This window comes from Phyllobates terribilis, unplaced genomic scaffold (genome assembly GCF_046119375.1).
Source record: "Phyllobates terribilis strain yellow unplaced genomic scaffold, ASM4611937v1 Scaffold_8__6_contigs__length_399053987, whole genome shotgun sequence".
Lineage (NCBI taxonomy): Eukaryota > Metazoa > Chordata > Amphibia > Anura > Dendrobatidae > Phyllobates > Phyllobates terribilis.
The window spans coordinates 145280437-145292830 of record NW_027362768.1 but is presented as its reverse complement, the minus strand read 5'-3'; the positions used below and the strand labels follow the sequence as shown (position 1 = coordinate 145292830).

Below are 12394 nucleotides of genomic sequence, written 5' to 3'. Positions count from 1 at the left end.
GCCCCTTTGGCATCAGGCGGCGTGCAGCCCCTTTGGCATCAGGCGGCGTGCAGCCCCTTTGGCATCAGGCGGCGTGCAGCCCCTTTGGCATCAGGCGGTGTGCAACCCTTTTGGCATTGGCGGTGTGCAGCCCTTTTGGCATCGGCGGCGTGCAGCCCCTTTTGCATCAGGCGGTGTACAGCCCCTTTTGCATCAGGCGGTGTGCAGCCCTTTCGGCATTGGCCGCTTGCAGCCCTAACAACGTAAGACTTTTAGAGCTGAGCAGCACTAATGCAAAACACGTCAGTAAGTCAGATCTGTGGGCGTGTATTCTGACAGCGTTATCCATGGCGTTATAGGAATATGTGGACAATAAAAACAAAAGTTATGCAAGAGAAAAAATGGAACGTCCCAGTCCTGTTGAAGTTCATACAGCACCTCCCCCAATATGGTGTCTGTATAAAATGGCTACAAAACATTGTCAACTGTTTAATGGCCGACAGCAGCCACCAGACACTAGAGCAGGCTGTACTCCTAGCGGCCATTTTCGCGTAGGCTTGTCATCAGCCACTAGAGCTAGTTGTGCTGCTAGCGGCCATTTTCCCGGATGCTTGTCGCCAACAACAGGAGCTAGTTGTGCTGCTAGCGGCCATGTTCCCGGAGACTTGTCACCAGCCACTAGAGCTAGTTGTACTGCTAGCGGCCATTTTTCCGGAGACCACGCCGCATACTATCACATAGAATCTCAGTCCTCGCGCGCTCTTGTAAAACCAAGGGACAACATGCGCCCTCCTAGTGAAAGGCGGCAGCTCACAGCCTTCCTAGGCCCGCCCCCTCGTAGCTCATTGGTTGATTTTTTATGCGCGTCGTTTTACATCACCAGCCGGAAGTACGTCATTCTTTTGCGCCCGGTGCTCGAGGTTGTCGTCTTTCCGGAGCTTTCACCGTAACTTAACATCATGGGCAGCGATTTCTACCTCCGCTATTACGTAGGGCACAAAGGAAAATTCGGACACGAGTTCTTAGAGTTTGAATTCAGACCGGACGGTAAGAAACGGGGAATGAGAGCCGGGCTGCGGGGCCAGATGGCGGCAGCCTGGGCTGTATGCGCGGTCAGGGCTGGAGGGAGTTGCTGTGGCAACTTGGTGTTCTGAGAACTACTACTCCCAGCAGCTTAGAGGACTTTTCCAATATTTCATGAAAATTGGCCACAAGGAGGAAATGGTGTAAAATATCTAATATTTGCCTCATTCTTCCTGTTCTGGGGGCAGCGCCGGTGTCAGCTGACAGCCTGCAGCGATCATGTACTGTCTGTGAGCATGTGACCACTGCAGCCAATCGCTGGCCTGGGCAGAGTGTGGAGGAATACAATATCCTATATTTGCTTCAATCTCGCTGTTCTGGGGGCAGCGGCGGTGTCAGCTGACATCTTGCAGTGATCATGTGACCACTGCAGCCAGTCACTGGTGATTAACCACAGCGGTCACATGTGTGAGGACAAAAACGTTATCACTGAAGGGACGTCAGCGGAGTCCGGTGGGAGGTGGTGGGGACACTGGCTGAGCGTTCAGTACCTTATTTTCTACCATTGCTTCTGCCTGGGTGATTGTTGTAAAATTCCATAAAACCTCATGTACTCGCCGGGTAAAACTTCTACCACTCCGGCTCTTCTGGCTTTTAACAGTCGTGCAGTGATGACAAGCTAACTTTATCTATATGACCGCTGCAGCCAATCACCGGTTCCATCTGTGACGCTGGCTTGTATGACATGAGACTGCTGAAGGTAGTGTGGGAAAGGGGAGCGGTCTCCTGTGTGCTTGGCACTGCAGGGTCAGTCAACACCATTGGGGGCCACCAGACTGACAGAGGGTTTACCCCCTGAGTGTGAGTTGTGTTAGTATTTATATTTCCTGATGCGAGGAAACATTTTATAAACCCTTTAGGAGCTTCAAATTACTATATATTTCTTTAAAGGAGTTTTCAATTTTCAGAAGACCCCCTGTACCCCGGCCTTCCCTGGATTTAGCTCTTAGTCCAATATCTGATTATGTGGTCATCATCTATAAGTATATACATTTCACCAATGCTTGTCTTATATGGATTAGAAAATGCCCCCTTCCTGTGCTAGATGTTAGTACGGTTTAATCAAATGTGCTCAGCCAGTGTTTGTATATTCCCAGTATGTGTTTTATATAAACCCAATGTCATTTTTCTTTTTACAGGTAAACTTCGTTACGCCAATAACAGCAATTACAAGAATGACGTCATGATCAGGAAGGAGGTTCGTGTCTGTGTTCTAGGTGCACTTTATATGCGTCTTATTTAAAGGATTCAATGTTTTCTCCGTTCTGCTCGGTGCATTTATAACGTTTTTACTAACCCCTCGATGACCATGGCCATACATGTATGTTGGAAATGTATCATCACTGCAGGAACTGCGCACCCGCCATGCAGCTCAAGTGTCAGGTGTGTTACACAACTGGCATCCAAGAGTAACTAGTGCAATCTGTGCTGCCCCCGACTGTAATAGCTTAAAATTTTAAATGCTGTCAAGCTAGACAGCGGTATGTAACGGGGCTCCAAACGTGGCAGTCGTCACTCCAGAGCCAATTGGCCTCCCTTGGGTGGACTTTGAAGTCATCCAGTACACGATAGACTGCAGTACTACTGTATTGGACCGTGTTATATGGCAATTTTGGACTGATCAACCTAAAAATAAAGAAGTTTAAACTCCCCACCAGCACCATTTTTTTCCCAGACACGAATTGCTAAATATAACATAATTATAATAAAAAGACATGTTATCCTTGCATGTATAATTGTCCAAAAGCTAATGAAATCGTAAAATATTGTTATCCCATACTGTGAATGCAAAAATGGGAGGGTGGGGGAGAGATTAAAAATCAAAAAAATAGGCTAAATATCATCACCTAAATAAAAAATGGAATAAAGAGGTCAGAAAGTTGTATGGACCCAAAATGGTGATGAAGAAAACCGCAGCTTGTACCGCAAGCAAACAAGCCCTGATACAACATTGAAAACTCAAAATTACGTTGTGGTTCTTAGAATATAGCGACTGATGCCCCTTTTTTTTTTATTTGTAGTGGTAGTTAAACAAAAATTACATATATGGTATATTCCTTATATTCCTACAACCAAACTGACCCATAGAGCAAAGTTACTAGGAGTTTTAAATACAAAGTGAACGTCGTTTAGAAAAGAAAAAAAAGTGGCATTTGTTCTTCTTCTGTTCCACTTCACTTTCCCGTTCTTCAGTACATTTTATGGTAGAATGAATGACTGTGGACAGAAAAATTATGGCACTTGGAAGAAGATAAGAAAAAAATGAACCCGCAATGTTTTAAGGGTTAAATGGAGTCTTGATACAAAGTGACTGTTCAAACAAATGCAAAGACGCTTGGTGCACCTCTGGTGTGGCCGAGCAGTACAGTGCATCTTTCCCACTTACTAGTTTTGCACTCATCTCTGGCCTCCTCTTCCTTTCAGTGATAGTTCTGACTGCATAGTAGACGGGAGGATGGAGATGGATGAAAAACAACTAGGTGGGAAAGTTCACTGATCTGCTCAGTCACGCCAAGGGTGCACCGAGCGCCTGGGCTTGTTATGAACAGTCATTTTATACTTTTAGCAGAACCAAAGTCACTGACATCTTGTTGCCTGATGTGCAGTAGGATGCATTCAGGTCCATGAGTTTAAACTTTTGCATTGCTTGATCATTCATAGAGAACACTCGCAATTACACATTGTTTATAGCACCGACCGTAGATTCCCATCTGATCAGCAGGTCTCTTGGGAACCACAGCTGGTAAAGTGTGTCTTGTCTGGGACATTAATATTTCTTTCAGCTTTGCATTGTAAATGATATCTGGAGTTCTCCATGAATGATCACAGACTTTGCAATGTGTTTTATCCAAAAAATCTGGTTTCCCCTCTTAGACTGATATTTCGCTTGTTTCAATTAATGGTTAAAATTTGTATTCAATGAACACAGATTTTCACATTACTGAGATAGGCGACGTCACTGGTGCTTCTAATGCTATGGAGAGGAAGAGCTGGAGGAAGACAGACATCCTGCTGCCAGATCTCCTGAAACGTCCGGTCTTGTTCTCCATAGAACTTTATGAGCACCAACTGTCATCTCCCATCTCAGTAATAGGAAAATCTGCATTCACTGAAGACAGAATTGAGAGTGAAAAATCAGTCTAAGGGGAGAAAGAAGCAGATTTCTCTGATAAGATAGATATATTACAAAGTTTATAATTTTCTTGAGCCTAATGATTTATGGAGAAAAAATGCCGGTTCCTCTTTAATGTATTCTGGTAATTCTCTCACTCCAGTCATATGTACACAAGAGTGTGATGGAGGAATTGAAACGGATCATAGATGACAGTGAAATCACAAAAGAAGATGATGCCCTCTGGCCCCCACCGGACAGAGTCGGTCGACAGGTAGGTTTTTCTGTCATCGTGTATAAAGGTTGGGATTTTAATAGGGCTGCCCATATTTACCTGGTAAGTTACCAGGTCTTCCGTTGATAGGACCTATCACAATACCGTATTTTTCAGACTACACTGTGTTCCAAATTATTATGCAAATATTATTTTCTCAGATTTTCCCAAATTACCTATATGAATTGCAGTCATTGTAATTTTCCAGTCAAATAACTATTAGAGTACAATTGAAAGGTTTTTGTACAAACTGCCTATGATAACAGTATATTTTTAAAAAAATAAAAAACTCAAACTGCACTCAAAATGCATGTTCCAAATTATTATGCACAGCAGAGTTTTCAACCTTTTCATTTTATTACGAACAAAAAAATGGTCATTTTTGAAATTACAAGCATTAGCAGGTTATTACAAACTGAAATCAAACAGTTTTCAACTCAAAACTTTATTCTAGGTGATGTTACATTTGCACATAGGACCGCTTGTTCGAAAGGAGCTTCTGAACTCTCTCGTCCATTGAATTTGTCAGGTTTTGGATGGTTTCTGCTTCAGTTGTTTTGCATGAGGACAGAATACCCTCCCAGAGCTGTTGCTTAGATGTGAACTGCCTCCCGCCATCATAGACACTCCTTTTGATGATGCTCCAGAGGTTCTCAATGGGGTTGAGGTCAGGGGAGCATGGGGGCCACACCATAAGTTTGTCCCCTTTTATGCCCACAGCAGCCAGAGATGCAGATGTGTTATGTGCAGCATGAGACGGGGCATTATCATGCATGAAAATGATCTTGCTGCGGAATGCACGGTTCTTCTTCTTGAACTATGGAAGGAAGTGCTGTTTGAGAAACTCAACATACATTATGGAGTTCATCTTTACCCCTTCAGGGATCCTAAAAGGGCCCACAATCTCTCTCCTCATGATTCCAGCCCAAAACATTACTCCACATCCTCCTTGTTAGCGCCGTAGCCGTGTTTGCATGGGGTGTCCATCAACCAGCCATCCTCCACTCCATCCATCTGGACCATCGAGATCATTTCATGCATGATAATGCCCCGTCTCATGCTGCACATAACACATCTGCATCTCTGGCTGCTGTGGGCATAAAAGGGGACAAGCTTATGGTGTGACCCCCATGCTCCCCTGACCTCAACCCCATTGAGAAGCTCTGGAGCATCATCAAAAGGAGTGTCTATGATGGCGGGAGGCAGTTCACATCTAAGCAACAGCTCTGGGAGGGTATTCTGTCCTCATGCAAAACAATGGAAGCTGAAACCATCCAAAACCTGACAAATTCAATGGACGAGAGAGTTCAGAAGCTCCTTTCGAACAAGGGGTCCTATGTGCAAATGTAACATCACCTAGAATAAAGTTTTGAGTTGAAAACGGTTTGATTTCAGTGTGTAATAACCTGCTAATGCTTATAATTTCAAAAATGACCATTTTTTTCTTCGTAATTAAAATGAAAAGGTTGAAAACTCTGCTGTGCATAATAATTTGGAACATGCAATTTGAGTGCAGTTTGAGTGTTTTATTTTTTTTAAAAATATACTGTTATCATAGGCAGTTTGTACAAAAACCTTTCAATTGTACTCTAATAGTTATTTGACTGGAAAATTACAATGACTGCAATTCATATACAGTACAGACCAAAAGTTTGGACACACCTTCTCATTTAAAGATTTTTCTGAAGCCATCAAAACTATGAATTAACACATGTGGAATTACATACTTGTCAAAAAAAATGTGAAACAGCTGAAAATATGTCTTATATTCTAGGTTCTTTAAAGTAGCCACCTTTTGCTTTGATGACTGCTTTGCACACTCTTGGCATTCTCTTGATGAGCTTCAAGAGGTAGTCACCGGAAATGGTCTTCCAACAATCTTGAAGGAGTTCCCAGAGATGCTTAGCACTTGTTGGCCCTTTTGCCTTCACTCTGCAGTCCAGCTCACCCCAAACCATCTCGATTGGTTTCAGGTCTGGTGACTGTGGAGGCCAGGTCATCTGGCGTAGCACCCCATCACTCTCCCTCTTGGTCAAATAGCCCTTACACAGCCTGGAGGTGTGTTTGGGGTCATTGTCCTGTTGAAAAATAAATGATGGTCCAACTAAACGCAAACCGGATGGAATAGCATGCCGCTGCAAGATGCTGTGGTAGCCATGCTGGTTCAGTATGCCTTCAGTTTTGAATAAATCCCCAACAGTGTCACCAGCAAAGCACCCCCACACCATCACACCTCCTCCTCCATGCTTTACAGTGGGAACCAGGCATGTAGAGTCCATCCGTTCACCTTTTCTGCGTCGCACAAAGACACGGTGGTTGGAACCAAAGATCTCAAATTTGGACTCATCAGACCAAAGCACAGATTTCCACTGGTCTAATGTCCATTTCTTGTGTTCTTTAGCCCAAACAAGTCTCTTCTGCTTGTTGCCTGTCCTTAGTAGTGGTTTCCTAGCAGCTATTTTACCATGAAGGCCTGCTGCACAAAGTCTCCTCTTAACAGTTGTTGAAGAGATGTGTCTGCTGCTAGAACTCTGTGTGGCATTGACCTGGTCTCTAATCTGAGCTGCTGTTAACCTGCGATTTCTGAGGCTGGTGACTCAGATAAACCTATCCTCAGAAGCAGAGGTGACTCTTGGTCTTCCTTTCCTGGGGCGGTCCTCATGTGAGCCAGTTTCTTTGTAGCGCTTGATGGTTTTTGCAACTGCACTTGGGGACACTTTCAAAGTTTTCCCAATTTTTCACACTGACTGACCTTCATTTCTTAAAGTAATGATGGCCACTCGTTTTTCTTTACTTGGCTGCTTTTTTCTTGCCATAATACAAATTCTAACAGTCTATACAGTAGGACTATCAGCTGTGTATCCACCTGACTTCTGCACAACACAACTGATGGTCCCAACCCCATTTATAAGGCAAGATATCCCACTTATTAAACCTGACAGGGCACACCTGTGAAGTGAAAACCATTTCTAGTGACTACCTCTTGAAACTCATCAAGAGTGTGCAAAGCAGTCATCAAAGCAAAAGGTGGCTACTTTGAAGAACCTAGAATATAAGACATATTTTCAGTTGTTTCACACTTTTTTGTTAAGTATATAATTCCACATGTGTTAATTCATAGTTTTGATGCCTTCAGTGTGAATGTACAATTTTCATAGTCATGAAAATACAGAAAAATCATTAAATGAGAAGGTGTGTCCAAACTTTTGGTCTGTACTGTAGGTAATTTGGGAAAATCTGAGAAAATATTATTTGCATAATAATTTGGAACACAGTGTATAAGAGCACCGGACCTTAAGACGCACCTAGGTTTTGGAGGAGGAAAATAGAAAAAAAAAAATGTAAGCAAAAAATGTGGTCATGATGCCCTGTTAAGGGGGAGCGGGTCTGCTGCTGACACTGTTATAGGGGTAATGTCCTTCAATTCTGTTACTATCCTCCATCCTGGTATATATGGCTCCCTCCTTCCTGTTATACGTGGCCCTCATCCCCATCTTGATATGCATGGCACCCAAATCCCCCATCCTGGTGTGCATGGCCCCCGTCATCCCTCTTCCTGGTATGTATGGCCCACTTCATCCTGGTATGTATGGCCCCCCTCACACCCATCCTGGTATGTATGGCCCCCCTCACACCCATCCTGCTATGTATGGCCCCCCTCACACCCATCCTGCTATGTATGGCCCCCCTCACACCCATCCTGCTATGTATGGCCCCCCTCACACCCATCCTGCTATGTATGGCCCCCCTCACACCCATCCTGCTATGTATGGCCCCCCTCACACCCATCCTGCTATGTATGGCCCCCCTCACACCCATCCTGCTATGTATGGCCCCCCTCATCCTGGTATGCTTGGCCCCCGCTGATCCCCGGCATGCTGCACAGAAAAATAAATAAACAATCATACTCGCCTCCCCTCTCCTCCAGTGCTGCATCCGGCTCTGTTGCCGACAGGGATTTCATTGTGTGAGCTGCGCATGGCGTAACTGCCATGCGCCCTCACACAGCGAGATGCTGTGCTGGAATTGTCACTGCTGCCCACGCCGGGACTGTATGCGTGTGGAGCAGTGACCATTCATTCTCCCTAATAGCGCGCACACTGTAGCTTCACAACTCCCATTGGTGTGGTAAATATTCATGGACTTTAATAGCGGGCACACTGACCGCCGAGTCCAGCAAGAGCCGCGCTGCGGCCACAGCGTGCGTGCTATTAGGGAGAATGAATGCTCACTGCTCCTCACGCACACAGTCCCGGCATGGAGAGAAGTGACTATTCCGGCACAGAGCGGGACAGCGCTGGAGGAGGCAAGTATGACTTTTTTTTTTTTTTTCTCTGCAGCGTGACTGTTATGAGGGGGCTATACATACAGTGATGATGGGTGCCATACATGCCAGGAGCGTGGGTGTGTTTTGAGGTATATATAGTGCATTTGTGGGACATTGACTCTATACCCCTGAGGAAGCCACTTTTCTTTGCGTAACGCATAGGGTTATGCATTGCTGACATCTCCTTTACTCTACTGTGGACTTATATGGTTGGTACACTGTAACCCCTTTTTGTATTTGGGCTCTTTCTCTCTACCTTTTCATGTTTGTTCAGGCATTTTCCCTGGTTTCTGCTCTTGGTATTTTCAGGGAGCAGATCTGTCTATTTGCTTAAATTATTTATCAGAATAGTCATATCCATAGTGAGCCCAAAATACTTAAACTATATGGCTGTATTATCAGATGTACTAGACTATATACCATATTAATTTAAATTCTCCACAGATGAACTAATGGATATCTAAGACCATATTGGTATTATATGTCAATTTCTATAAGGGGATATTTTTGTTTACATGTCTTTTAATCATGTTTTTAATCAATGGTGTTGTTTGTCCTAATTATAATAAAAAAAAAATTCAATATGTTTCCATCATACTGTTTCCATGCTTGGTGCCTGTATTGTCCCCTGCCTTCCTTTTCTCAATTGTCTTTATTGGGACTTTGGCACAAGTATTTGTTGGTTATATGGTGGTGCTGGGTCTTACTTACATACCAGGAGCAGCGCTGCAGGCACATTGTGACGGCTATTAAGGAAAATTAATATTCACTGCTCGGGGAGCAGTGAATATTCATTTTCTTTAGTAGCGGGCACAGTGTAGGCTGCAGCAGACGCCTCCTGTGCCCCGCTACTCCGCCGCTGTCGCTTCCCCCACATCCCTCACCACCTATAGACACAGTATTTATGTATATCAGACTATAAGACACACCCCCAAATTTCCTCAAATTTTGGAGGAAAAAAAGTGCATCTTATAGTCCGAAAAATACGGTAGGTGCTGCTTTAATATCCAAGTGGCTATGGTAGTGGTATATCCTCCATGCATACACTGGTATCTAGCTGTTTATATGTGAAGATAGGGGGTAAATGACACCTCTGCAGAGTGGGTATTAGTGCTATGTCATATTAATATATCTTTTGTTCTCTTTCTGTTGCAGGAGCTGGAGATTGTGATTGGCGATGAACACATATCCTTTACTACTTCAAAAATTGGCTCTCTAATAGATGTGAATCAGTCTAAGTAAGTTTGTATCCTTTTGTTTTTCTACAATATGCCCTAATAATAGGCCCTGACAGTAAGTGGATTTGACGAAGGGAACCCATGGAGGTCATACATGGTGATCTCAAGTCCTCCAGTGATGGCGATTTGCCTAATGGTATTGGAGGGGGGCAGTCCATTCAGTAATTTGCATGTGACTAAAAGGGTTTTTCCCAAAATTATAATGTGGTCTCAGGTTGTTGTGAACTCCAACATATTATGTATTTGTTCTTACAATACTGAAACTTCGGTGATTGCATTAAAGGGGTTGTCCGGTACTTTTTTTTAAGTTGCCCAATGTATTCAGCATGTGGGCATAAGTATCTCTGTAAATACCTTGTGTTGCAGATAATGCCTGTGAGTGGCGCTATCACTGGCCGCTCACAGGCATCACATGACCCCCAGCTGCAGCCCGCACTGACGTCACGACAAGTCCAGGCTGCAGCCGAGGGTCCCTCTTCCCTGTTCCACCGGTGGCTGCTGGGTTGTGGGTGGGGTTATTCCCCTGCGTCACACCCGGCATCCACTGCGCGCTCTGCCTCTCCCCATTCATTGGGAAAGCGTGCGGTGGATGCTGGGTGTGACGCGGGGACTAACCCCTCTCACAACCCAACAGCCACCGTGGGGACCCCAGCGCTGAGTCACGCCTCACTTGTTGTGATGTCAGTGCGGGGTCACGTGATGCCTGTGGGCGGCCACCAATAGCGCCACTCACAGGCACTATCAGCAGCGCAAGGTATTTACAAATATACTTATGCCCACATGCTGAATACATTGGGCAATTTAAAAAAAAAGTACCGGACAACTTCTTTAACGTGTATTTAGAGACCTGGCCCATCTGTTTGCTACAGTTTTGGATGCCTCCTGCTTGTCTTTTTAAATGTATTTTATATGCTTGAACATTTTTACCATTGGTGCCTTCGTGTACAGGGATCTAGCATCTCTGGTAATGCTAGTTTATTGTACGTGAAGGGTAAAGCATAATCATGCTGAAAGATCCCCATGAACCATCAGTGAATTATGGCGTTTACCAAAATTCACTACTATTAAAAAGGAGTGGGTCACTAAAAACAATCAGTGGTCACCTCCACCCATTTAAATAAAATGTGCCCATGTTGAGATCTATCAGTAAGCACATAGGAGAGCAGAGGGAGGGTCTGCAGCACTGAGAAGTAGGGGGCTGCCAATAAATGTGGTTTTAGCAAATGAAAAGACTGCCCATTCAAGAAGGGATGGAAAAGGACACAGGTACAAGAAAGAAACTTTATTGGGCTTGTACTGTATATGAAGTAATTTAGATATTGTTTTGTTTATTCCCACAATGGCAATTTTTTATTTAATATGGATAACACTGGAAAGCTATCACTTTCACTGCATGTATGGGACAGGTTACTGCTGCATGCATTTCTACAATAAACCTTGAAAGGAATTGCAATCTGCTTTTTTTTTTTTTTTTTTTTGTGTATATCTGTTTACTGCTATGAAAGCCCACACAGTATTATAGACCCTGAGGGCCCCACACATTGTACCGTCTATTCTATGTTTGTATGTGATCTAGGTGGGGAAGGCCATGTGTAGTGATGAGCGCAAGGGTGCTAGTGTATACCCTCATGTAGTGGTACCCTCAGCAAACTCCAGCACTTGCGCTCATCACTATTCATGAGTTCTCTCCAGTCAGGGCTGATATTGATGCTACATAATTAAGTTTTCCAGAGTCTCATAACCTCCTTGTATTTCTGTCTTGCAGAGACCCCGAGGGATTGAGAGTCTTCTATTACCTGGTTCAGGACCTAAAGTGTCTAGTCTTCAGTTTGATTGGGCTTCACTTTAAGATTAAACCTATTTAAGCCTCTGGGGAGGGGTGGATGCACATTGTATTTTATTTACTGAGGGGGTTTTTTTATGTATGGTCTCGTTTTTTTGTTTTTACATTTCTGACTCACTTTAATAAAAATTAGTAAAATTCTACAAAGTTAACCTTTTCTTACTTCCTGTTTTATAGTAGATTTTTATATGTTTATTCTGGTTCTTTAAGAGTAATTGTCACTTCACTAAAGTACAGCACTCTGAACTTGGCAACTTTATCTACTGGAGTGAAACAAAGGGACTGGAGCAACAAGTAGGCCACGTTCACACGTTCAGTTTTTGGTCAGTATCTTACATCAGTATTTCAAAGCCAAAACCAGGAGTGGGTGATAAATCCAGAAGTGGTGACGTGTTTCTATTATACTTTTCCTCTGATTGTTCCTCTCCTGGTTTTAGATTACGAATATATTGACCAAATACTGAACGTGTGAATGTGGCCTAAATTATAAAACAGGCAGAATCAGGTAATCTATTATTACAAAGTAGTTTAGAATAGT

The 12394-nt window shown here is 43.7% G+C and overlaps 1 protein-coding gene across 1 annotated transcript; it reads left to right on the top strand.

The window, feature by feature from the left end:
* Nucleotides 1–848: 848 nt before the first annotated feature.
* MAGOH (mago homolog, exon junction complex subunit) lies at nucleotides 849–12008 on the top strand. The gene is made up of 5 exons (XM_073642629.1): nucleotides 849–1026; nucleotides 2202–2260; nucleotides 4338–4448; nucleotides 9931–10013; nucleotides 11779–12008. Exons 1-5 carry the CDS (start codon nucleotides 939–941, stop codon nucleotides 11876–11878), a joined length of 441 nt encoding a protein of 146 aa, XP_073498730.1. The 5' UTR covers nucleotides 849–938; the 3' UTR covers nucleotides 11879–12008.
* The last annotated feature ends 386 nt before the right edge of the window (nucleotides 12009–12394 follow it).

Excerpts from the sequence above, each read along its gene's own strand:
- MAGOH (XM_073642629.1), top strand. The coding sequence starts at position 939 with ATGGGCAGCGATTTCTACCTCCGCTATTACGTAGGGCACAAAGGAAAA. Across the intron at positions 2,261-4,337 it reads ACGTCATGATCAGGAAGGAG|TCATATGTACACAAGAGTGT; the intron begins GTTCGTGTCTGT and ends CTCTCACTCCAG. Across the intron at positions 10,014-11,778 it reads ATAGATGTGAATCAGTCTAA|AGACCCCGAGGGATTGAGAG; the intron begins GTAAGTTTGTAT and ends TCTGTCTTGCAG.